At 43.9% G+C, this 27,324-nt stretch overlaps 1 protein-coding gene across 1 annotated transcript in view; it reads left to right on the top strand.

Moving 5' to 3' along the window:
* Nucleotides 1–27,324, top strand: part of LOC106600981 (LIM and SH3 domain protein 1) — a 46,704-nt gene that overhangs the window by 10,896 nt on the left and 8,484 nt on the right. The window contains exons 2-4 of the mRNA XM_014192799.3: nucleotides 6,740–6,834; nucleotides 12,573–12,657; nucleotides 25,263–25,370. Of these exons, the coding sequence (XP_014048274.1) occupies nucleotides 6,740–6,834; nucleotides 12,573–12,657; nucleotides 25,263–25,370 (288 nt within the window). The remainder of the gene's footprint in view (nucleotides 1–6,739; nucleotides 6,835–12,572; nucleotides 12,658–25,262; nucleotides 25,371–27,324) is intronic.

Raw genomic sequence — 27,324 nt, 5'->3', positions numbered from 1 at the left:
AAATGCGCTGTGGCGCCCCCTATCCTAGGGTATCCTCAAGAGGATAAACTGCATCCAGGAATCCCTGCTATATGTTCTGGAAACACTCTTTGTTCAACAATCCTCCCCTAGTCATTGTAGTTGTCTTGTCTATTCCGTAGTGTTGTAATGTGTATCCGCGGCTGTCGTGGTGGATATACTGACCCTCTCCAGACAGTGAGGAGAGAAGATGATTTATAGTGTGCTGTATTAGTATTATAATACTAATAATATTACTAATATTAATTAGTAGTAATGTGCTGCATGCTTTTATTTTAACCTAGCCTGTATCACTGTAGACCACACAGGGACCTGATGATACCCCCAGCCTGTATCACTGTAGACCACACAGGGACCTGATGATACCCCCAGCCTGTATCACTGTAGACCACACAGGGACCTGATGATACCCCCAGCCTGTATCACTGTAGAACACACAGGGACCTGATGATACCCCCAGCCTGTATCACTGTAGACCACACAGGGACCTGATGATACCCCCAGCCTGTATCACTGTAGACCACACAGGGACCTGATGATACCCCCAGCCTGTATCACTGTAGACCACACAGGGACCTGATGGATACCCCCAGCCTGTATCACTGTAGAACACACAGGGACCTGATACCCCCAGCCTGTATCACTGTAGACCACACAGGGACCTGATGGATACCCCCAGCCTGTATCACTGTTGACCACACAGGGACCTGATGATACCCCCAGCCTGTATCACTGTTGACCACACAGGGACCTGATGATACCCCCAGCCTGTATCACTGTAGAACACACAGGGACCTGATGGATACCCCCAGCCTGTATCACTGTTGACCACACAGGGACCTGATGATACCCCCAGCCTGTATCACTGTAGACCACACAGGGACCTGATGGATACCCCCAGCCTGTATCACTGTAGACCACACAGGGACCTGATGATACCCCCAGCCTGTATCACTGTAGAACACACAGGGACCTGATGATACCCCCAGCCTGTATCACTGTAGAACACACAGGGACCTGATGGATACCCCCAGCCTGTATCACTGTAGACCACACAGGGACCTGATGATACCCCCAGCCTGTATCACTGTTGACCACACAGGGACCTGATGATACCCCCAGCCTGTATCACTGTAGAACACACAGGGACCTGATGATACCCCCAGCCTGTATCACTGTAGACCACACAGGGACCTGATGATACCCCCAGCCTGTATCACTGTAGAACACACAGGGACCTGATGATACCCCCAGCCTGTATCACTGTAGAACACACAGGGACCTGATGATACCCCCAGCCTGTATCACTGTTGACCACACAGGGACCTGATGGATACCCCCAGCCTGTATCACTGTAGACCACACAGGGACCTGATGATACCCCCAGCCTGTATCACTGTAGAACACACAGGGACCTGATGGATACCCCCAGCCTGTATCACTGTTGACCACACAGGGACCTGATGATACCCCCAGCCTGTATCACTGTTCACCACACAGGGACCTGATGGATACCCCCAGCCTGTATCACTGTAGAACACACAGGGACCTGATGATACCCCCAGCCTGTATCACTGTTGACCACACAGGGACCTGATGATACCCCCAGCCTGTATCACTGTTCACCACACAGGGACCTGATGGATACCCCCAGCCTGTATCACTGTAGAACACACAGGGACCTGATGGATACCCCCAGCCTGTATCACTGTAGAACACACAGGGACCTGATGGATACCCCCAGCCTGTATCACTGTAGAACACACAGGGACCTGATGGATACCCCCAGCCTGTATCACTGTTGACCACACAGGGACCTGATGATACCCCCAGCCTGTATCACTGTAGACCACACAGGGACCTGATGATACCCCCAGCCTGTATCACTGTAGAACACACAGGGACCTGATTAGAGATCGACCGATTATGTTTTTTCAAAGCCAATAGCGGTTATTGGAGGACCAAAAAAGGCGATACCGATTAATCTGCCATTTTTTATATATATTTTTTTATATCTATCTAAAAAATTATGCAAAAACCGTGTTGGAGAAGAAAGTAAAAGTGCAATATGTGCCATGTAAAAAAACAAACGTTTTAAGTTCCTTGCTCATATGAACGCTGGTGGTTCCATTTAACATGAGTCTTCAATATTCCCAGGTAAGAAGTTTTAGGTTGTAGTTATTATAGGACTATTTCTCTCTACCATTTGTATTTCATATACCTTTGACTATTGGATGTTTTTATAGGCACTATAGTATTGCCAGCCTAATCTCAGGAGTTGATAGGCTTGAAGTCATAAACAGAGCTGTGCTTCAAGCATTGCGAAGAACTCCTGGCAAACGCAGGAAAGTGCTGTTTGAATGAATGCTTACGAGCCTGCTGCTGCCTACCATCGCTCAGTCAGACTGCTCTATCAAATATCAAATCATAGACTTAATTATAATAAACACACAGAAATACGAGCCTTTGGTCATTAATATGGTAAAATCCGGAAACTATAATTTCGAAAACAAAATGTTTATTCTTTCAGTGAAATACGGAACCGTTCTGTGTATTATCTAACGGGTGGCATTATTAAGTCTAAATATTGCTGTTACATTGCACAACCGTCAATGTTATGTCATAATTATGTACAATTCTGGCACATTAGTTCGCAACGAGCCAGGCGGCCCAAACTGTTGCATATACCCTGACTCTGCTTACACTGAACGCAAGAGAAATTATGCAATTTTCCTAGTTAATATTGCCATTTAACATGAATTTATTTTAACTAAATATGCAGGTTTTAAAATGTATACTTGTGTATTGATTTTAAGAAAGGCATTGATGTTTATGGTTAGGTACATTGGTGCAACGATTGTGCTTTTTTCGCAAATGCGCTTGTTAAATCATCCCCCGTTTGGCGAAGTTGAAGTAGGCTGTGATTCGATGAAATTAACAGGCACCGCATCGATTATATGCAACGCAGGACACGTTAGATAAGCTAGTAATATCATCAACCATGTGTAGTTAATTAGTGATTATGTGAAGATTTATTGTTTTTTATAAGATAAGTTTAATGCTAGCTAGCAACTTACCTTGGCTCCTTGATGCACTCGCGTAACAGGTATGCCTGCCATGCAGTCTCCTCGTGGATTGCAATGTAATCGGCCATAATCGGCGTCCAAAAATGCAGATTACCGATTGAAATCGGCCCTAATTAATCGGCAATGCCAATTAGTCGGGTCGACCTCTAGACCTGATGGATACCCCCAGCTGTAATGCCCTATTCCCACCACAGGGACACTGCACAATCTACTGTGTGTGTTTGAATGAATGTATGTTTGTCTATCTGCTTCAGTGGACTGTCTTATTGTGTGTGTGTGTGTGTGTGTGTGTGTGTGTGTGTGTGTGTGTAGGCAAGTAGTGGAAAATGTTTAGTGAGCGGAAGAGGGAGAAAAAGGAATGGCTGACTAGAGAATACCCTAGAGCCACGTTAATAAGGACTGTATCTTTCTCCCTCCCTCTCTCTTGCCTTCCCTTGACAGCAGGAACGGCCAGATCATTGCCTCACTCCCTGGCGTTGCTCTCATCCACCCCTCCCTCCCCTCGCTCTCTCCCTCCTTTCATGTTCCTTCCTCTTTCCCTCCAGCCTCCCTCCCTCGGTCCCCCTCTGAACCCTCAGGCCACAGATCAGCCTGCTGTCGAGAGGCGGGGGGGTGTGTGTGTGTGTGTGTGTGAGTGAGACTAAGAAGGATAGGGCTGTTGTGAATATGGATAGAGGGAGAGAAGGAGACCCAGGCTTGCAGAGATGGACGGAAAGGAAGAGAGAGGGTCAAATCAAACTGAACACACGTCTTTTCCAGCAGTCAGTCATCCCATCAAGAGAGCTCAATGTGCTCTGTTGGCAGTGTTGTGAATGGCTATGGGTGAGTAGGGTCAGGGCAGGGAAACTGGTTCAGTCACTAGATGTGTGTGTTTCTGATTAACGTTAGATCTCCACACAAGGCCAGGAATATCAAGGCGGTGTGACTTTGAGGCCTTGATTATGCTGCCAGCTAGGTTAACAACCTTTCAGGACATTTAGCTCTTAATTAAACACTGTGTCTATCCTCTGACACTCGCGTCATTGTGCAACCTCTTCAGAGAGTGGCTGACCATTAAGAGTGGCGTTAGTGGAATACTAAGAAGGTGTGCTGGATGCCTGGGGCAGTTGGAATGACTTTTCAAACGCACACAACTACCTCTCCATCCACCATGGTAGAAGGACTTTCTGACAGGATGCTCAAACCAGCAGGTTTCATCTCTAAAACATGAATAAAACTGTTCAGGGATCCTCAGTAGAGGTTGACCGATTTAATCGGAATGGCCAATTAATTAGGGCCGATTTCAAGTTTTTATAACAATCGGTAATCGGTATTTTTGGACATCGATTTGCCGAATATTTATTATTCAATTATTTTTTTACACCTTTATTTAACTAGGCAAGTCAGATTAAAAACACATTCTTATTTTCAATGACGGCCTAGGAACGGGGGTTAACTGCCTTGTTCAGGGGCAGAACAACAGATTTTTACCTTGTCACCTCGGGGATTCGTTTTTGCAACCTTCCGGTTACTAGTCCAACGCTCTAACCACCTGCCTTACATTGCACTCCACGAGGAGCCTGCATGGCAGGCTGACTACCTGTTACGCGAGGGCAGCAAGAAGCCAAGGTAAGTTGCTAGCTAGCATTACACTTGTCTTATAAAAAAACTATCAATCTTCACATAATCACTAGTTAACTACACATGGTTGATGATATTACTAGTTTATCTAACGTGTCCTGCGTTGCATATAATCAATGCGGTGCCTGTTAATTTCTCATCGAATCACAGCCTACTTCGACAAACGGGTGACGATTTAACAAGCGCATTTGCGAAAAAAGCACAATCATTGCACCAATGTACCTAACCATAAACATCAATGCCTTTCTTTAATATCAATACACAAGTATATATTTTTAAACCTGCATATTTAGTTAATATTGCCTGCTAACATGAATTTCTTATAACTAGGGATGTGACGTTGTCACTTCTCTTGTGTTCCGTGCAAACAGTCAGGGTACATGCAGTCAGGGTACATGCAGTCAGGGTACATGCAGTCAGGGTACATGCAGCAGTTTGGGCCGCCTGGCTCATTGCGAACTGTGTGAAGTCCATTTATTCCTAACAAAGGCCGTAATTCATTTGCCAGAATTGTACATAATTATGACATAAGGTTGTGCAATGTAACAGGAATATTTAGAGACTTAGGGATGCCACCCGTTAGATAAAATACGGAACGGTTCCGTATTTCACAGAAATAATAAACGTTTTTGAAATGATCGTTTACGGATTCGACCATATTAATTACCAAAGGCTCGTATTTCCGTGTGTTGTTATGTTATAATTAAGTCTATGATTTGATATTTGATAGAGCAGTCTGACTGAGCGATGGTAGGCAGCAGCAGGCTCGTAAGCATTCATTCAAACAGCACCTTCGTGCGTTTGCCAGCAGCTCTTCGCAATTCTTCAAGCATTGCGCTGTTTACGACTTCAACCCCCGAGATTAGGCTGCTGTAACCGATGTGAAATGGCTAGCTAGTTAGCGGGGTACACGCTAATACCGTTTCAAACGTCACTCGCTCTGAGACTTGGAGTAGTTGTTCCCCTTGCTCTACATGGGTAATGCTGCTTCGAGGGTAGCTGTTGTCGATGTGTTCCTGGTTCGAGCCCAGGTAAGAGCGAGGAGAGGGTCGCAAGCTATACTGTTACACTGGCAATACTAAAGTGCCTATAAGAACATCCAATAGTCAAAGGTATATGAAATACAAATCGTGTAGAGAGAAATAGTCCTATAATTCCTATAATAACTACAACCTAAAACTTCTTACCTGGGAATATTGAAGACTCATGTTAAAAGGAACCACCAGCTTTCATATGTTCTCATGTTCTGAGCAAGGAACATAAATCTTAGCTTTTTTTACATGGCACATATTGCACTTTTACTTTCTTCTCCAACACTTTTTTTTGCATTATTTGCATTACTCCAACACTGTTTTTGCATTATTTAAACCAAATTGAACATGTTTCATTATTTATTTGAGGCTAAATTGATAGTATTTTTATATTATTATATTAAGTTAAAATAAGTGTTCATTCAGTATTGTTGTAATTGTCATTATTACAAATAAATAAAAAAATCGGCAGATTAATCGGTAGCGGGTTTTTTCCTGGTCCTCCAATAATCGGCATCGGCGTTGAAAAATCATAATCGGTCGAGCTCTAATCCTCAGTGCTGCTTTGTTCTATGAGGGAGTTAACTTTTACAGAAGATGGGTGGGGTGTCATGGTGGACTTTGGCAGTTCTCTCTAACAGTGGATGTGGCTCTGCTCTAAACGGTGTCTAGTCAGCTACTGGGCTTCACGCATGGGTTTTGCAAACACGCCACACGTCCCGTGACGTGGCTTATAAATAACCACTGTGTAGACATGCCCAGAGAAAGAGGAAGTAACCCCTCTGCGCCTGGACAAACAGACCTCTCTCTTTCTCCCATCTCCCTCTTTCCTCCAGCTAAAAAGATGATTATGGTCTTATTCATCCACATATGTCACTTCCTGGTGTGAATATGCTGTGTGGTTTAGGTCCTCCATGCTAGCATTGAGAACAGTGAAATGAATGTCTAATCTCTCTCCCTCCCTCTCTCTCTCTCTCCTGACAGTACTGGCACAAAGGATGCTTCAGCTGTGAGATCTGCAAAATGACTCTAAACATGAAGAATTACAAAGGCTTTGAAAAGAGACCTTACTGCAATGCGTAAGTAGTCCCCAAACCTGTGTGGGTGTGAAAGATGTAATAGAGGTTCGCAAAAGGCTCAGGAGTTCGTCCCTCTTACCAAACAGAAGTGTCTGATTTAGCCTATTGCAGAAGACTGGTCCAGAGACTGACCCAAGGTGGCGTGTGTGATGTTCCAGACCCAGCTGTGTGTACTTCAGAGCAGTGTAGAGGCTCCTCAGTTCCTCCCTTCCTTATTTCCTCATCTCCTCGCCTCCATTTCTGTGTCTCTGGCTCACCGACGAGAAGGGCTGGGTGTGGGAAAGGGCATGCTTACACCCCTCTCACACACCCCCTCCTTGTCAGGGGGCCAACAAGGAAAATTCCATAAGTTCCTCAGCAGTGACACACACACCAGCCAACTCATACTTCACACACACACTCCCACTCAAGCACACACACCTACAGCTGGTTAAGAATCCTTGGAATCCCTCTCTCTCCGCTCCAATCATTTTTGCCTCATCTCACGGTGTGTGTTTGGGGAAAGAAGGTGTGGCTTTCTGTTCTGACGAGCTTCTGCATTTGCTTTCCCCCTTCCCCACGCGCGCACACAGTTAGTGACCCCCTTCACTCGCGCGCACACAGTTAGTGACCCCCTTCCCTCATGCGAGCACACAGTTAGTGACATGCACTTAATTACACATCTGGCTAGGAAAACACTCTTTAACTAATGATACACCTTTGCAACCTTCTCCTCCGCTTCTCAATATGTTTGTCCGTCTGTCTCTCTGCCCAGAATCCAACCAGGAACACACACACATTAATTTTGAGTACTGGAGAGTAGGGATTTTCCCATGAACTTCCTCCTTCTCCAGTCACTCTCTTAGATCCCATTCTTTCAGAGAGATCATGCGGCTTTGCCTTTAGCAGGATAATCTCTACTCTCTCCTCAGACCTCTGTTCTCCCTATCCCTCCTTCAGGAAGCAGGCCCCTCCAGACTGTTTATTGCTCTTCTTTCCGCTTGTGTAAATCCCTATTCGTTAGAGTAAACCCCATCAGCGGAGAGACTCCCCGGCTCCAACTCTACTATAACTGTGTTGTGGTTTTACTGTGATCATAGGTTTCTCCCTGCAGTGGATAGAAACCTGTTTGTTTTCACTGAACGCTGCCCACCCACAGCTGGGCTGAGAATCCCTGTGCCCTGATTAGTCGGCCAGCTCACAGGGGGATTGTAGGAGATTTAGGAGGACGGACTGATTGGAAATTCTTCTTGACGATTTGTTTCCATGGAGTTCGAGAGCGCCTTGGGCAAGCTACTGTCATACCGTTGTTGTTCTCATGACCCCTGGATTCACAAACGCTGTAAACCAACTTTAATTTAATCAATAGTGTTTACAGAGGCAGTTTCACCTTGACCAGTCGCACCATGTTCCATAGCAGGCAAATTCAAATCTGGACCTCCAAGTCAGTTCCATTGTTGATTAGGCCTGGGAACTGCCAGGGACCTCACCATACGATATTATCACTCTACTTAGGTGCACTTACAATATGTATTGCGATTCAATACCGATTTGATGTTCCCAAAATATTGCTCTGTGTGTGTCTGCTGCAGAGAGTCGAGAGAGCATGAGAAAAGGACTTTTGATCAGTCATTGGAAAGAAGTGCTGAGAACATGTTAGCTCACTGTTTATTAAACAAATGGAGAACAGGCTATTGGGTGAAAATGACTGGCGTTTTGGTGCAGGTACAGCCGAGTTGCACTCAATCACCCTACCTAGTTTTTATTTTATATATAGAAATCGATACTTTGCGGTAAAGTACTACTGCTGAGTATCAATCTTCCCTTCTTATCGGTGACTGCGACGCCAGGCGGGTGAAATGAATTGTCAGGACGGGTAGAACAGAAACCCAGCAGTACTCCGGACCTCCAGGCTCAGATTTCAATAGCCCTGTTCTGTAGTAACACAGTAGGCAAGTTTTACTTTCAAATTGTGTGTAACTGTATAGTTAATGAATAACAGAAGTCAACACAAGCCATTCTTTCTGAGAGAATTACATAATCCCAGTGTTGTTGCAGCGCTGGTACATTCCACAGTTTGCCCAAGTGCTCAGTGCTAGGCCCTGATCGAAACTGACTGGATAAGAACCCAGTCAGTGAAATGTCTCAGCCAGACATTTCTTAACATTTTAGCCTCTGTAATGGTTTCTGTCAGTCTCCCTGTGTGGACGTCAGTCAGACTAGAATTTACAGCGGCTCGATCTTAGCTCCGTCTCTCTGTGTTCTGCCATCTACACCAGCTCAGTCCCATAGATAAAGCCAGAGGCTTACCACACATCTACTCTATAGTACTCTGCCCCGGCCTACCTCAGAGTAGCTTCCATTGATTTTCTTCCCTGACCACGATCCAGGGTCACATCAGGTATTCTCATCCCATTAAGGGGTAGGCTCATTAATTTAGCATTGGGGATACACTGATCCTAGATCAGCTACTTTGTCCTTGAGTGCCCCTATGGACAGGAGTGGGTGTGGCCTTCCAGAAAGTTATTTTCCACCTGCTCCTAGTTCCACTATGCCAGTAACCCTTGCTCTCTCCCTTAGTGGGTTAGAGCCTGTTCTATCATGTTGACTGTAACAGTGCAATAACGTGTGTCTGTGGCCGTCATTGATAGCAGAGGGAGGCAGCGTGTGACTCCTAACCTTGTTACACTGCAGCCTGACAGATGGATGAGTGTTATTGGTTACTGACTCAAGACTCATGCATGTACAGGCATTACATAGCCTTCACACACGCATTCTTGTATAACTGGTCCCCACAAGTATAGTTAAACTCGTCCACACACACCAAAACAAACTCAAACGCACAATGAGTATCAAGTATCTGTGTGCCAGATGCACACCCGTCTCTCTGTTCCATGCTGCAGCAGCCTAAAGCACAAAAGATGCTCTGTAGAGCACACACTAGCCACAAACCAACCAGACACACCCGTATCCCCAAATAAAACCTACAAATAATCTATTAGGACTTTTAGAATGCAGTGATTGGAGGGCACCTCAGTTTACCCAAGCCGCCCAATCACAGTCCTAGAGCTCTAATAGAACAGTAGATTACAACAGGATGCTGTTACCAAACGTTACACATGACATGGCAAACTGAGGCTTCAGCTCTCACCCTGACCAGAGCTGCCGCTAGCACAGCCAACCACTACATTTGAATGGAATTTGATAGCAGCACTCTCTCTGCCTTTTCAGGAACGTGTCTGAGCATACACACGGACCTGTGTGTGCTTACACGCTCCAGTGCGAGGAAGGTTGCAGGTAGCCAGCTGTTAGAGGTAAGGCAGCAACCGGAGGGTTTCCAGTTCGAATCCCGGGTCCAACAGGACAAATCGTCCATGAGGTGAGCCGGCAACCAGAAGGTTGCTGGTATCAAATCCTAGATGCCTTTGCCTGACGTTTTTCCCTTGAGCAAGGCCCTTAACCTCCCACAACAACAGCTCCCTGGTTGCTCAGTGTGGCAGCCCCCCACACCTCTCCAACAAACCTGTATGTGTGTCTTTTGGAGGGGTTGGGTTAAAAGTGGAAGTCACTTTTCGGTTGGACCTTGTGTACAATTGACCAGTATAAGTGATCTTAATCTTAATATCATACAGCCTGTAAAGTGCTCTGTTCAGCACTTTCACTATACTCTGGGCTCACACTCCCTCTCTGCTGTTTGAGCTGAGCTGTGTGCTGGTTTAAAAGTGCTTGTTAGTTCGTTTCTCCTTCCTGGTAGTAGATAATTGCACGGCATTCTTCAGAAGGCCTCATTGTTTGAGGCTTTGAGCTCGTCTGTCTCTCTACATCAGTTTAAGTATAAATTCAATTACCAAGTCAAGGAAACACTAAACATATTGCCTAACTGGGATACCCCGAGGCAGGGATACCCCCCCCCCCCCCCCCCCCCCCCCGGGGCATGCTGGGTAGTGGATTCCATATGAGCAGCTAGATTCAGTTGAGGGAAACACAAATGCTTCCTTTGCAAATTATGTTGGAGTGTGCCCCCAGCTATCCATAAATTAAAAAAGAATGAAATGGTGTCGTCCGGCTTGCTTAATATAAGGAATTTGAAATGGTTTATACTTTTACTTTTGATACTTAAGTATATTTAAAACCAAATACTTTTAGATGTTTACTCGAGTAGTATTTTACTGGATGACTTTCACTTTTACTTGAGTCATTTTCTATTACGGTATCTTTACTTTTACTCAAGTATGACAATTGAGTACCTTTTCCAACACTGGTTTTTCAACACCTGCTATGACTCAACCAGGCATTTAGTAACCTTGAAAGAAACAGCCCCCCCCACAACGCATACCCTCCTGCCAGTCACCTCTGGTCCCTGTTGACGGTGACAGGAGACAAATAGAAACGGACCGTTCTGTTAGAGATGTCATCTGTCTACATGGGTTCTTAATTCCCCCTTGAGACAACCTCTAACAGTGACTGAGGTTTATTTGAGCTGCTTTGCTTTTCTTCAAATTCTAGACCTCTTCAAGTCAAATCTGGACCTTGAAACCAGTTCTGTTGCTTTTTAAAAATAATTCTTCCCTTCTTACCAGGGACTGATTTTTAGACCTGGGACACCAAGTGGGTGCAATGAATTATCAGGTATAACAGAACCAGCAGTAGTCCACACCTGGTAGGTCAGATTTAAATACCCCTTTTCTAGACCAGTGGTTCTCAAACTGGAGGTCCCGAAAAGGTTTTGGGGGGGGGGGGGTCGTCAGTGTGTGAATCTGAATGGGGGAAAAAAACTTTTATTTTTTTTTACCCCCCCCCTTCATTTTAATAGCCTCTATTTCCGTTTGTATTTTACATTGATACCTTTGCCTATTTGACCTGGTGACTAACATAAGCTTACAGTATTGCATCAAATGATTGTCTCAAAAACATTATCTGTGCTTCAGAACCAAGAAGTTGTGTGTCTTGATTGTTGACCAATGACCAGTCATCAGCATTGGTGTGCAAAGGCGGGAAAGCCTATATCCACATTAGTGACTAGAAAGCACTTGCCTGGCAAAAACAGTACGTTTTATATATTATCCACATAAAATACACTTCAGCAATCTGTATTAGTCGCGTCTTTGCAATAGGCTACCTGGTGATTTCATTGATCATTTTCATATTTCAGATGGGCATCGTTTGAGTGTTGTCATTATATACCTCAGTGGTGGTACTGGTTGTATGTCTGAAGATGGCTGTATCACTCTACCTTTAATACTTATGGGATGAAGATGGAACATTCTGGCAAATTTAATTACGGTATTTGTGAGGACGAGAGAAGCTACAGACAGATCATGCTTCCTATCCGATCCTGTAACGCGCGCTGCATACAGGTAGGCCGTATGATGCTGCTGGGCCTGGACTCCACAGAAGTAACATGTAAACCCTCGTTGATATTGGCTGCTGACATGAATGCCATTCGGTTCAAAATGCAGGTGTAGAACTCATTTCTGTGTCTAAAGTCTACAAAATAACGAAACAAAGTCTACACCTGTTGTATTCGGCGCATGTGACGAATAACATTTAATTTGATTTATCTTGTGTTTTAGGGCTGTAATAACAGGTTACATTTGCCCAATGCACAGCGATTCGTGCATGTGCGTGAGAGCAGGTCGCGAGCTTTGAACCACTCTCTTTTCGCGGGTCGCCGGTCAGAAGGTGTGAGAACCACAGTTCTAGATGGTGTGAATGCCCTGTGCTAATGTTTTCCTCCTCCCTCTCCTGTGTTTTTACAGACACTACCCCAAGACAAACTTTACCTGCGTGGCCGACACTCCCGAGAACCTCCGCCTCAAACAGCAGAGCAAGATGCAGAGCCAGGTAACTAGCAACTCATCAGAACACACACACACACCCTTTCTATTCCATTTTACACACCGGTAATCCCAGTTCACAGGCCTCATAAGACCGTCAGTGTGGGAGTAATTAATGATCCTCATATTGAAATTGTCTATGATGAGGCTCTAATGATCTATGATGAGGCTCTAATGATCTATGAGGAGGCTCTAATGATCTATGAGGAGGCTCTAATGATCTATGAGGAGGCTCTAATGATCTATGAGGAGGCTCTAATGATCTATGAGGAGGCTCTAATGATCTATGAGGAGGCTCTAATGATCTATGAGGAGGCTCTAATGATCTATGAGGAGGCTCTAATGATCTATGAGGAGGCTCTAATGATCTATGAGGAGGCTCTAATGATCTATGAGGAGGCTCTAATGATCTATGAGGAGGCTCTAATGATCTATGATGAGGCTCTAATGATCTATGATGAGGCTCTAATGATCTATGATAGGGCTGGGCAGTATACTGTATTTTACTATATACCAGTATTGATGCATGGACCGGTTTGGGTTTTTACTTTGCCTTCTATAACGGTATTTGAACGTTTGGTTTGTTAATTGTGATACGCCGTGTGTAATGTCAATTTTTATAGTTTACTTCGTTACTTGAGTCATCTCTCTCCGCTCCCTCTCTCCGTGCCACTTTCCACACAGACCTAGCCACGCCCCCTGTCACTCAAGGAGCGCGTTTGACGTTCCTCAACCACGAGACGCTTGAGTTCGGTCTGCATGGTCAGCGCAGCACATGCAACAATGTTGATGACAACCACAATGCTGTTTTCACTTTGCTTCTTAATATAGCAAACAGCTAGTTTGTATTTTCTTAGCAAGTTGCCCTAAATCTTGTGAGACTCTTAATTGTTAGTCGCTAATAGCTAGCTAATAAATGTACTGAGTAAGAGCAAACGTAGCTAGCTAATACAGCCTGACTCTATCAGTGATGGTGTAGACCTAAATCAGCATGTTTGTGCCACCGTATCTTCTAAATCAAAGAGGAATATGCAAAGCAAGACTATGTTCGCTACATGAAGTAACTAAGAGAACATGCAATATAGCCAAAGCTTTTTGGGTCCGCTAGGAAACACATATCGAAACTTTAGTTCCTACCCTGTCACAATAACTCCTCCCTGGCATTTTAATTCATTGTCGTCTCAAGCATCACTGTATTCAAAGTGCCCACTATTGTATTCTAACTATAGAATTAGAATAGTCCTTCCATTTCCATGATTCCTGCTTGCACTTCCCGGTGGCTCAGTTGGTAGAGCATGGTGTTTGCAAAGCCAGCATGGTGTGTGCAACGCCAGGGTTGTGGGTTCGATTCCCACGAGGGGCCAGTACAAAAAATAAAAAATGTATGAAATGTATGCATTCACTACTGTAAGTCGCTCTGGATAAGAGCATCTGCTAAATGACTAAAATGTAAATGTAAACTGTTGGTTCTCTGCCTGTGTCATTGCTGATTCTCCTCCAGTCATGGTTCTCCTCCCACTCTGCTCTTTTCCCCTCTTTCTTTCGTTCATTCATATTTTACCTCCCCAGAAGAGACAGTCCCCCCTCTTTATGACGAAGAGCCTGTCTCTATTAGCATTCCTCTCATTTCCTTCCTCTTCAGATTTCACTTTTATCTCGTCCTCCTTCGACCTCCCTCCTCCTGTATCAGTGTCTTTCTGTCTCTTCCTTTCTCCCTCTTGTTTTCTTTCTCTCCCTCTCGTAAAGTATTGTAATGAGGTGTGACAGACCTCCCTACCCTGCTACCATAGCAATAGGGTTCCCGTGGCAACACTGCGGGCAGTGGTGAGGGGATAGAGAAGCGGCCCCAGTTCGCCACACACCCTCCACCTCCATTCGCCACTAACACTCAAATGATGAGCTAGCATGGACACACACACATGAACGTACAGTAGCTAGCTACACACACACACACACACACACACACACACACACACACACACACACACACTTGCATGTTCACAGTTTCCGAGACACACGGACAGTTTGAGTCAGAGGCTATTTCCTGTCTACTCCTCTAATACTCTATGACAAGGCCTCTGCTACGGCCACACACAGTATGTCCAGGAAACGTCTATGGGAGGCTCACAAAGGACCCTTAGTCAGTTACATGGAGTATTCCCCACACACACTTAACTCACACACAGCTACATTTTATAAATCCTTTAGTTTATATGAATAATCATGTTCTCCAGTGTGATTAGGATACGTATTTAGGAGGACAGGTTATTTGTAGTTGTTAGTTGAATGTACTAACACCCCATGTAGAAAAACACCATCTGTGCCGGTCTCTCTTCTCTCTGATTCCCCCACCCCACCCCCCATATATCTCACACACTCTCTCCACCAGCTCTTTGCCCCAAGAGTCATGTGGACTGGAAGCGATAGTCTGACTCAGTCCTGATGCCCCCCCCACTAGTGTGTCTCTCGTTCCATCTCTTTCTCTGTATATAAAGTAAAAGGATGACTAGAAGACTAGATTTGGAGAAATGGCCACTGCAGTCAGTCACAGTCCAGACCCACGCTGATTAACAGCACCACCACCAATCCGGATTACATGCAGAGGGGATGGGCGTGTGTTTGTGTCCCTGTGTTTGTTTCTCTCTGAGTGTGCGTGTGTCGGGGTTAGCTGTGGATTAGCAGCCATATTGACTGACTGTCCCAGTGTATGTAGTCTGCTAACCAGCTCCCAGGGGGCTCCAAGAGGACTGGGAGGATCCTAGAAGTCCAGTAAACAAACAGATTGAGGCAACATGGCCACACAGAGATAAGAGACCAGCCACACACAGAGAGGAGGCTAATGGGACCACTGACAGATGCTGGAGCTAGTATCTACAGCACCAACCTACAGAGAAGATCAACCAGCTCCACATCTCTGCTACGTGTAAACAACACACACAGCCTACATCATACGACAAAGTGCAGTAGCTCTAAAACGGACAAAAAACACACCACCAACTCTTTAGTGCACAGAGAGCAAATCTCCACTCATCTTATTATAGCAATAACAGGTGACCCAGTTTGGGTATTTTGGTCAGTTTCTTTTTCCCCTCTCTCAAAATAGACTGTCATTCTGGTACTTCCTGTGATAGAAGGCTGATTTCTATTGGCCAGGCTCTGAGGCCTGGTGGCTGCTGGAACATCTGGACATGGGTTGGAGACAGGTGGGGTGGATTTTGGGGTATTGAGAAGACTGGGGGTGAAAGGTTATGAGAGACAGTTGGCCCTAATAAAACTGTCTGGAAAATGCATTGGTTTGTCTTACTGCTAGAACAGGACAATGGGGGTGTACAGTTGAAGTCGGAAGTTGACATACACTTAGGTTGGAGTCATTAAAACTAGTTTTTCTACCACTCCACAAATTTCTTGTTAACAAACTATAGTTTTGGCAAGTCGGTTAGGACATCTACTTTGTGCATGACACAAGTCATTTTTCCAACAATTGTTTACAGACAAATTATTTCACTTACAATTAACTGTATCACAATTCCAGTGGGTCAGAAGTTTACATACACTAAGTTGACTGTGCCTTTAAACAGCTTGGAAAATTCCAGAAAATGTTGTCATGTCTTTAGTAGCTTCTGATATGCTAATTGACATCATTTGAGTCAATTGGAGTTGTACCTGTGGATGTATTTCAAGGCCTACCTTCAAACTCAGTGCCTCTTTGCTTGACATCATGGGAAAATCAAAAGGAATCAGCCAAGCCCTCAGAAAAACAATTGTAGACCTCCACAAGTCTGGTTCATCCTTGGGAGCAATTTCCAAATGCCTGAAGGTACCACGTTCATCTGTACAAACAATAGTACGCAAGTATAAACACCATGGGACCACGCAGCCGTCATACCGCTCAGGAAGGAGACGCGTTCTGTCTCCAAGAGATGAACGTACTTTGGTGCGAAAAGTGCAAATCAATCCCAGAACAACAGCAAAGGACCTTGTGAAGATGCTGGAGGAAACTGGTACAAAAGTATCTATATCCACAGTAAAACGAGGCCTATATTGGCATAACCTGAAATGCCGCTCAGCAAGGAAGAAGCCACTGTTCCAAAACCGCCATAAAAAAGCCAGACTACGGTTTGCAACTGCACATGGGGACAAAGATTGTACTTTTTGGAGAAATGTCCTCTAGTCTGATGAAGCAAAAATAATAGAACCGTTTGGCCAAAATGACCATCATTATGTTTGGAGGAAAAAGTGGGAGGCTTGCAAGCCGAACAACACCATCCCAATCGTGAAGCACGGGGGTGGCAGCATCATGTTGTGGGAGTGCTTTGCTGCAGGAGGGACTGGTACACTTCACAAAATAGATGGCATCATGAGGATGGAAAATTATGTGGATATATTTAAGCAACATCTCAAGACATCAGTCAGGAAGTAAAAGCTTGGTCGTAAATGGGTCATCCAAATGGACAATGACCCAAGCATACTTCCAAAGTTGTTGCAAAATGGCTTAAGAACAACAAAGTCAAGGTATTGGAGTTGCCATTACAAAGCCCTGACCTCAATCCTATAGAAAATGTGTGGGCAGAACTGAAATAGCGTGTGCGAGCAAGGTGGCCTACAAACCTGACTCAGTTACACCAGCTCTGTCAGGAGGAATGGGCTGAAGTTTACCCACCGTATTGTGGGAAGCTTGTGGAAGGCTACCCAAAACATTTGACCCAAGTTAAACAATTTAAAGGCAATGCTACCGAATACTAATTGAGTGTATGTAAACTTCTGACCCACTGGGAATGTGATGAAAGAAATAAAAGCTGAAATGGAATGATTTATTATTATTCTGACAATTCAAATTCTTAAAATAAAGTGGTGATCCTAACTGACCTAAGACAGGGAATTTTTACTAGGATTAAATGTCAGGCATTGTGAAAAACTGAGTTGAAATGTATTTGGCTAAGGTGTATGTTAACTTCCGACTTCAATTGTATTTAGTAGACTACAGTAGAGGGATTGACGGAACATCTGAAAGGCAGTCAGCAGTGCTCAATTTGGTTGCCTGACTGTTAAGATCACATACAGTGCATTCGGAAAGTATTCAGACCCCTTGACTTATTCCACATTTTGTTACATTGGTGACTTATTCTAAATTGGGTTAAAAAAAATATTTCCCCCCCCTCACCATTCTACACACACTATCCCATAATGACGAAGCAAAAACAGTTTTTTAAGAAATGTTTGCAAATGTATATATTTATATAAAAAATAGCACACTTACATAAGTATTCAGACCCTTTACTCAGTACTTTGTTGAAGCACCTTTAGCAGCGATTTAATCTCGAGTCGTCTTGGGTACGACGGTACAAGCTTGGCACACCTGCATTTGGGAAGTTTCACATTCTTCTCTGCAGATACTCTCAATCTCGTGTCAGGTTGGTTGGGGAGTGTCGCTGCACAGCTATTTTTCAGGTCTCTCCAGAGATGTTGGATTGGGTTCAAGTCCGGGCTCTGCCTGGGCCACTCAAGGACATTCAGAGACTTGTCCCAAAGCCACTCCTGCGTTGTCTTGGCTGTGTGCTTAGGGTCATTGCCCTGTTGAAAGGTGAACCTACACCCCAGTCTGAGGTCCTGAGCGCTCTGGAGCAGGATTTCATCAAGGATCTCTCTGTACTTTGCTCCGTTCATCTTTTCCTCGATCCTGACCAGTCTCCCAGTCCCTGCTTCTGAAAAACATCCCCACAACATGCTGCCACCACCATGCTTCACTGTAGGGATGGTGCCAGGTTTCCTCCAGTTGGCATTCAGGCTGGAGTTCAAGCTTGGTTTTTATCAGACCAGAGAATCTTGATTCTTGTGGTCTGAGAGTCCTTGAGGTGCCTTTTGGGAAAACTCCAAGCGACTTGTCATGTGCCTTTTACTGAGGAGTGGCCTCCGTCTGGCCACTCTACCATAAAGGCCTGATTTGGAGTGCTGCAGAGATGGTCGTCCTTTTGGAAGGTTCTCCCATCTCCACAGAGGAACTCTAGAGCTCTGTCAGTGACCATTGGGTCTTTGTCACCTCCCTGACCAAGGCCCTTCTCCTCCAATTGCTCAATTTGGTTGGGCGGCCAGCTCTAGGAAGAGTCTTGGTGGTTCCAAACTTCTTCCATTTAAGAATGATGGAGGCCACTGTTGGGGACCTTTTTTGTACTCTTCCTCAGATCTGTGCCTCGACACAATCCTGTCTCGGAGCTCTACGGACAATTCCTTCAACCTCATGGCTTGGTTTTTGCTCTGACATACACTGTCAACTGTGGGACCTTTATATAGACAGGTGTGTGTGCCTTTCAAAATGTCCAATCAATTGAATTCACCACAGGTGGACTCCAATAAAGTTGCAGAAACATCTCAAGGATGATCAATGGAAACAGGATGCACATGAGCTCAATTTCGAGTCGCATAGCAAAGGGTCTGAATACTTATGTAAATAAGTTAGTTCTGTTTTTTATTTTTAATAAATGTGCAAAGATTTCTACAAACCTGTTTTTGCTTTGTCATTATTGAGTATTGTGTGTAGATTGAGGAATATTTCTATTTAATCCATTTTAGAATAAGGCTGTAACAAAATGTGGAAAAAGTCAAGGAGTCTGAATACTTTCCAAATGCACTGTATGCCCAGAAATTCAAATTAGCTGTTGACACTCAAAACATATGTAAAATTTCTGTCTTCCACTTAAACACGAGAGGAACCAGAAAGATCAAATGTTGAAAGGAGAGTAGCCTATATTTAGTAATTTAGCACAAATGGGACCCACACGTCACACACACATTGTGAATCATGACCCAGTCATCTCCTGCCTATCCTCACAAGGTGTGTGGATAGGCAGTCAAACAGCAGTCAGGTGACCTGTGTGGTCAAGGAGCATTTAGAGCCACAGACCCTGACCAACATGGGTTCCAATCTGGCCCAGAGTGCACCTCTACCTAGTTTCCACTTTCCTGTCTACCAATAAACCCATCAAATACATTTTTACATTTTAGTCATTTAGCAGACGCTCTTATCCAGAGCGACTTACAGTAGTGAATGCATACATTTCATATATTTTTTTCTCCGTACTGGTCCCCCGTGGGAATCGAACCCACAACCCTGGCGTTGCAAGCACCATGCTCTAGCAACTGAGCCACACGGGACCACATAGGGAGTGGGACTGCCCCAATCCTTAGAACAACGCTGGCTGGCTGGCTGTAAGAGATGAGTGTAGTCGTAGAAATATAATATATAGATTGTATTTCTGTAAGTGTGAGACTGGTCAGAGTGCTGCTTGGTAATGGATTACTGCAGCAGGCTCTTCCAGGGGTGGGCCAGGCGGGTGGATATTAGTTATTGGTGCAGTCTAGCACCAGAGCGAAGTGATTGTCAATGTTGACATGTTACTGGGACTCTTATGTTTCATAATGAACCTGAGTATGTACTTCTGTGTGTGTGTGTATGTGTTGGTAGTTAATTAGTGTGTTTGTTTACTGTAGTGTGTATGAATCCACAAGTGTTGCCTCAGTGGCACAGTAGACCAGCTGTGTGTGAGGGAGAGCTGCTGTGTTCATTGTCATTAGAGCGATACCCATCTGATTCTACATGGGCTGGCCACTTCCTCTCATATTGAGGGTCACACTGGGAAGGGAGGGGTAAGCACGCACAAAGGCCTATGCATCATGGTTTCCGTTAACTGGTAATAGCTGGCTTTTAGCTGTAAATTATTGTTTTATAAATAGAAAAGCCGATAAATAAAATTGGCGCCGGCCAATTTTCCAGGAGAAGAATAAATCTAATTTGCGAAATAATGCTTTTATTTGTATTTATTTTTTACTATTTGGTGGAAATACATTTGACTGTTTATTAGTCTATAGGTTAATTTGTATAACATGTCAGACAGAATGAGAGCTGCTGCTGAAGCATCTCAAACAGCAAATGCATATGGTGCTTTAAAAACAACTGAGAACTTCAGGTCGGTAAGTTGGACCTCTAGAAAGAGGCCCGAGTTCCAGACTTGGAATTCTGAGTTGGATGACTGTTCAAAACTAGTTTTCCCAGTCGGAGCTAGTTTAAAAAAGAAGCATTTATTTATCGTGCTTGAAGCATTGCGAAGAGCTGCTGGCAAAACGCACGAAAGTGCTGTTTGAATGAATGCTTACGAGCCTGCTGGTGCCTACCACCGCTCAGTCAGACTGCTCTATCAAATAATATACTTAATTATAATATAATAAACACACAGAAATAGGAGCCTTAGGTCATTAATATGGTCAAATCCGGAAACGATCATTTCGAAAACGAAACGTTTATTATTTCAGTGAAATACGGACCGTTCCGTATTTTATCTAACGGGTGGCATCCCTAAGTCTAAATATTCCTGTTACATTGCACAACCTTCAATGTTATGTCATAATTACGTACAATTCTGGCAAATTATTTCGCAACGAGCCAGGCGGCCCAAACTTTTACATATACCCTGACTCTGCGTGCAATGACCGCAAGAGAAGTGACACAATTTCACCTGGTTAATATTGCCTGCTATCCTGGATTTCTTTTAGCTAAACATGCAGGTTTAAAAATATCTACTTCTGTGTATTGATTTTAAGAAAGGCATTGATGTTTATGGTTAGCTACAGTCGTGCAATGATTGTGCTTTTTTCGCAAATGCTCTTTTGTTAAATCATCCCCCGTTTGGCGAAGTAGGCTGTCTTTGTTAGGAAGAAATAGTCTTCACAGTTCGCAACGAGCCAGGTGGCCCAAACTGCTGCATATACCCTGACTCTGTTGCAAGAGAAGTGACACATTTTCCCTAGTTAAAAGAAATTCATGTTAGCAGGCAATATTAACTAAATATGCAGGTTTAAAAATATATACTTGTGAATTGATTTTAAGAAAGACATTGATGTTTATGGTTTGGTACACGTTGGAGCAACGACAGTCCTTTTCGCGAATGCGCACCGCATCGATTATATGCAAAGCAGGACAGGCTAGATGACTACACAAGGTTGATGATATTACTAGTTTAACTAGTGATTATGATTGATTGTTTTTTATAAGATAAGTTTAATGCTAGCTAGCAACTTACCATGGCTTCTTACTGCATTCGAGTAACAGGCAGGCTCTTCGTGGAGTGCAACGTAAAGCAGGTGGTTCGAGCGTTGGACTAGTTAACCGTAAGGTTGCAAGATTGAATCCCCGAGCTGACAAGGTAAAAATCTGTCGTTCTGCCCCTGAACAAGGCAGTTAACCCACCGTTCCTAGGCAGTCATTGAAAATAAGAATGTGTTCTTAACCTCTCTAGGGAAGGTGGGACGAAATCGAGGGCGCCAGATTTAAAACCACAAAATGTCATAATTCAAAGTTCTCAAACACAGGACTATTTTACACCATTTTATACATGCACTTCTCCTGAATCGAACCACGTTTCCGATTTCCAAAAGGCTTTACAGCGAAAGCAAAACGTTAGATTGTTATGAGTACATAAATGACCACACAGTTACAAATAACCACACAGCCATTTTGCAAGCAACTAGCATGCATCACAAATACACAGCTAAATGAAGCACTAACCTTTGACGATCTTCATCAGATGACACTCCTAGCACATTATGTTATACAATACATGCATTTTTTTTCCGATAAAGTTCATATTTACATATAAAAACAGCATTTTACATTGCCCCGTGATGTTCAGAAAATATTTTGCCTCCATTACTGCCGGTGAATCAGCACCACAATCTACAAGAATACTTGTCAAAAACATTGATAAAATATTAAACTGTCATTCAAAGAATTATAGTTTAACATCTCCTGAATGCAACCGCATTGACAGATTTCAAAATAACTTTACTGGGAAATCACACTTTGCAATAATCTGAGTACTGAGCTCAGAAAAAAACACTAGGCGATACAGATAGCCGCCATGTTGAAGTCATCTAAATTAATAAATAGTATTAGAAATATTCACTTACCTTTGATGATCTTCATCAGAAGGCACTTCCAGGAATCCCAGGTACTCAACAAATGTTGTTTTGTTTGATAAAATCCATAATTTATGTCCAAATAACTCCATGTTGTTTGCGCGTTCAGTAAGGTACTCCAAATGTAGGGCACGCGAGGGAACTTTCACGACGAAAGGTAAAAAAAAAATTGTATTTACGTTCGTTCAAACATGTCAAACATTGTAAAACATCAATCTTTAGGGCCTTCAGAACGTGAAGATTCAGTAATATTTCAACCGGACGGTTCCTGTGTCTTGAAAAAAGTTTTTGGAACGGAGCATCCTCTCTCGTGAACACGCCCCAATGAAGTGATGTCATTCCCTGGTCTCCAAGTTCCATGTCTTCTAATTCGGTCTCTTCATCGTAGACGCTCCAAACAACTTCCTAAAGACTGTTGACATCTAGTGGAAGCCTTAGGAAGTGCAAAATGAACCCTAACTCACCGTGTGTTTGAATGGCAATGACTTGAAAGGACTACAAGCACCAGAATTCTCACTTCCTGCTTAGATTTTTCTCCGTTTTTTGCCTGCCATATGAGTTCTGTTATACTCACAGACATCATTCAAACAGTTTTAGAAACTTCTGAGTGTTTTCTATCCAAATCTACTAATAATATGCATATTCCAGTTCCTGGGCCCGAGTAGTAGGCTGTTTAATTTGGGTACGTTTTTCATCCGGCCGTGAAAATACTGCCACCTACCCTAGTGAAGTTAACTGACTTGCCTAGTTAAATAAATAAAGGTGTAAAAAAAAAAAATCAATGTCCAAAAATACCGATTTCCGATTGTTATGAAAACTTTAAATCGGCCATTCCGATTAATCGGTCAACCTCTAGTCCTGTCTGGTCCAGCGACGGTGGGTTTGTGCCCATAGGCGACGTTGTTGCCGGTGATGTCTGGTGAGGACCTGCCTTACAACAGGCCTACAAGCCCTCAGTCCAGCCTCTCTCAGCCTATTGCGGAGAGTCTGAGCACTGATGGCGGGATTGTGCGTTCCTGGTGTAACTCAGGCAGTTGTTGCCATCCAGGTGTGATGTTCGGATGTTTCGATCCTGTGCAGATGTTGTTACACGTGGTCTGCCACTGCGAGGACGGTCAGCTGTCCGTCCTGTCTCCTTGTAGCGCTGTCTTTGACATCTCACAGTACGGACATTGCAATTTATTGCCCTGGCCACAGCTGCAGTCCTCATGCCTCCTTGCAGCATGCCTAAGGCACGTTCACGCAGATGAGCAGGAACCCTGGGCATCTTTCTTTTGGTGTTATTCAGAGTCAGTAGAAAGGCCTCTTTAGTGTCCTAGGTTTTCATAACTGTGACCTTAGTTGCCTACCGTCTGTAAGCTGTTAGTGTCATAATGACTGTTCCACAGGTGCATGTTAAGTAATTGTTTATGGTTCACTGAACAAGCATGGGAAACAGTGTTTAAACCCTTACAACGAAGATCTGTGAAGTTATTTGGATTTTTACGAATTATCCTTTGAAAGACGGGGTCCTGAAAAGGGACGTTTCTTTTTTTCCTGAGTTTATTGTGAGGCATGTCTTTCAAGGTGTTTCAAGGTAGCCTAGCAGTTGTGCAGTTATTTTAAATAAACTTTAATTGGCCAGTATCCAAAGGCACAATTTTAGTCGTATTAGCAACCCATGCTAGTTGTTGAATATTAGACCTAACCCTCTTTCTTAATGTCTAACGGATGTTTTCATCTTTCACATCAAACTGCTCACATGTGTGGTGCGTTTTCCCGCTAATTGCATTATGGGACATACATTTGCGCGTGTCCTACTGCCTTGTGCGCATTGCTGCAATTTTATAATGTTAAGAATGAATAGTATCAACATTTTAAGCTAAAGTTCTGATCTGTTTCATCGGACTCACTGCTTTTTAAACATTTTTTGTTTTTATATATGTAGCCTTGGCCTACTGGTTGTATGAATTTAGGATCTATCATCCCACAACTATCGCAGAATCTGTTTGGAATAGGATATTTCTTTCTCAACAAACTAACCAATAGAATAGGTCAACTTTTTCTACTATGGGGGACAGTAGATTGACATAGGCTAGTGATTTTCCTGCTCATTTGGCCTACTTGTCTTGTTGGCTGAGATGCCCTCTGTTGTACACACACCTCTTGGTGTGACCTTATTAGGCTATGTCAGCACATCCTGTGTGTATGGTCTCACTGCCCTGGCAACAGGAAGTGACTGTCACCACCACTTCTGAGGGAGGGCGGGCGGGCCGCGCACGCTAAAAATCATTAACTATAGCCTGTTTATTTACTTTCTAGTTATATGTACATATAACTCATCTTAATTACCTCGTGCTCCTGCACATAAACTCGGTACTGGTACCCTGTGTATACAGGCATGTTATCGTTACTCATTGTGTATTTATTACTTGTTATTGCTTCTCTATTTTCTCTGCATTGTCTACACCTGTTGTTGCTGATGTAAAAATAGCTTTATAAATACATTTGATTTGTTTACAAAGCATGTACCAAAATAAAATGTGATTTGATCTTATTTTTGACTCTTTCAAACATTTGACTCTCTTGAAGTGTGTGTGTGTGTATGTGTTAGGATTTACAATGACTATACAGTGTGGTCTGACCGGGTGTGATTGTGTGTTTCAGGTGCAGTACAAGGAGGAGTTTGAGAAGAACAAAGGGAAAGGTTTCAGTGCCGTGGCCGACACGCCAGAGATGCAGAGAATCAAGAAAACACAGGACCATATCAGCAACGTACGTCTATCTGTCAACGCTCACACGCAGTACCTATCACAGGACAGGATCTCTCTCCCTCACCCTCAGGTTGTTTCAAATGGAACCCTGGTCAGAGTAGTGCACTATAGGGATCAGGGTGCCATTTGGGACTCAGGCCTACACTGCCCACCCACTAAATATTCTGAGTGGGTGCCAATCATCACAAGTGCCCAGCCTTTGTACGGGGGCGTGCCTGTCTTTTTATCTCTTATCTGGAGTGCTGGCTCCTTTGACCGCTCACGCTCTCTCTCACTCTGTCATATATACACTACATGGCCAAAAGTATGTGGACACCTGGTCATCGACCATCTCATACCAAAATCATGAGCCTTGATATGGAGTTGGTCCCCCCCAGCTGCTGTAACAGCCTCCACTCTGTTGGGAAGGCTTTCCACTAGATGTTGCAACATTGCTGCGGGGACTTGCTTCCATTCAGCCACAAGCGCATAAGTGAGGTTGGGCACTGATTTTGGGGATTAGGCCTGGCTCAGTCTGCGTTCCAATTCATCCCAAAGATGTTCGATGGGGTTGAGGTCAGGGCTCTGTGCAGGCCAGTGAAGTTCTTCCACACCGATCTCGACAAACCATTTCTGTATGGACCTTGCTTTTTGCACAGGGGCGTTGTCATGCTGAAACAGGAAAGGGCCTTCCCCAAACTGTTACCACAAAGTTGGAAGCACAGAATCGTCTAGAATGTCATTGTATGCTGTAGCGTTAAGATTTCCCTTTACTGGAACTAAGGGGTCTATCCGGAACCATGAAAAACAACCCCAGACCATTATTCCTCTTCCACCAAACTTTACATCTGGCACTATACATTGGGGCAGGTAGTGTTCTCCTGGCATCTGCCAAACCCAGATTCGTCCGTCAGACTGCCAGATGGTGAGGTGTGATTCATTACTCCAGAGAACACAATTCCACTGCTTCAGAGTCCAATGGCAGCGAGGTTTACACCACTCCAGCTGACGCTTGGCAATTCACGTGGTGATCTTAGGCGTATATGCAACTGCTCGGCCATGGAAACCCATTTCATGAAGCTCCCGACGAAAAGTTTTTGTGCTGACTTTGCTTCCAGAGGCAGTTTGGAAGTCAGTAGTCAGTGTTTTAGTCGAGAACAGATGATTTTTAAGAGCTTCAGCACACAGTGGTCCCGTTCTGTGAGCTTGTGTGGCTACCACTTCGCGGCTGAGCCGTTGTTGCTCCTAGACGTTTCCACTTCACAATAACAGCACTTACAGTTGACCGGGGGAGCTCTAGTAGGGAAGGAATTTGACTAACGGACTTGTTGGAAAGGTGGCATCCTATGACTGTGCCACATTGGAATTAACTGAGCTCTTCAGTAAGGCCATTCTACTGCCGATGTTTGTCTATGGATTTTGCATGGCTTTGTGCTCAATTTTATACGCCTGTCAGCAACGGGTGTGGCTGAAATAGCCTAATCCACGAATTTCAAGGAGTGTCCACATACTTTTAGCCATTTAGTGTGTGTGTGTTATGTACAGTCGTGGCTAAAAGTTTTGAATGACACAAATATTAATTTTTACAAAGTTTGCTGCTTCAGTGTCTTTAGATATTTTTGTCAGATGTTACTATGGAATACTGAAGTATAAATTACAAGCAATTGTCAGAGGCTTTTATTGACAATTACATGAAGTTGATGCAGTGTGTCAATATTTTTGTGTTGACCCTTCTTTTTCAAGACCTCTGCAATCCGCCCTGGCATGCTGTCAATTAACTTCTGGGCCACATCCTGACTGATGGCAGCCCATTCTTGTATAATCAATGCTTGGAGTTTGTCAGAATTTGTGGGTTTTTGTTTGTCCACCTGCCTCTTGAGGATTGACCACCAGTTATCGATGGGATTAAGGTCTGGGGAGTTTCCTGGCCATGGACCCAAAATATTGATGTTTTGTTCCCCGAGCCACTTAGTTAT

This window comes from Salmo salar, chromosome 03, assembly GCF_965601325.2.
Source record: "Salmo salar chromosome 03, fSalSal1, whole genome shotgun sequence".
Taxonomy (NCBI): domain Eukaryota; kingdom Metazoa; phylum Chordata; class Actinopteri; order Salmoniformes; family Salmonidae; genus Salmo; species Salmo salar.
The sequence above is the reverse complement of the archived record's forward strand: the minus strand, read 5'-3'. Positions and strand labels throughout refer to the sequence as shown.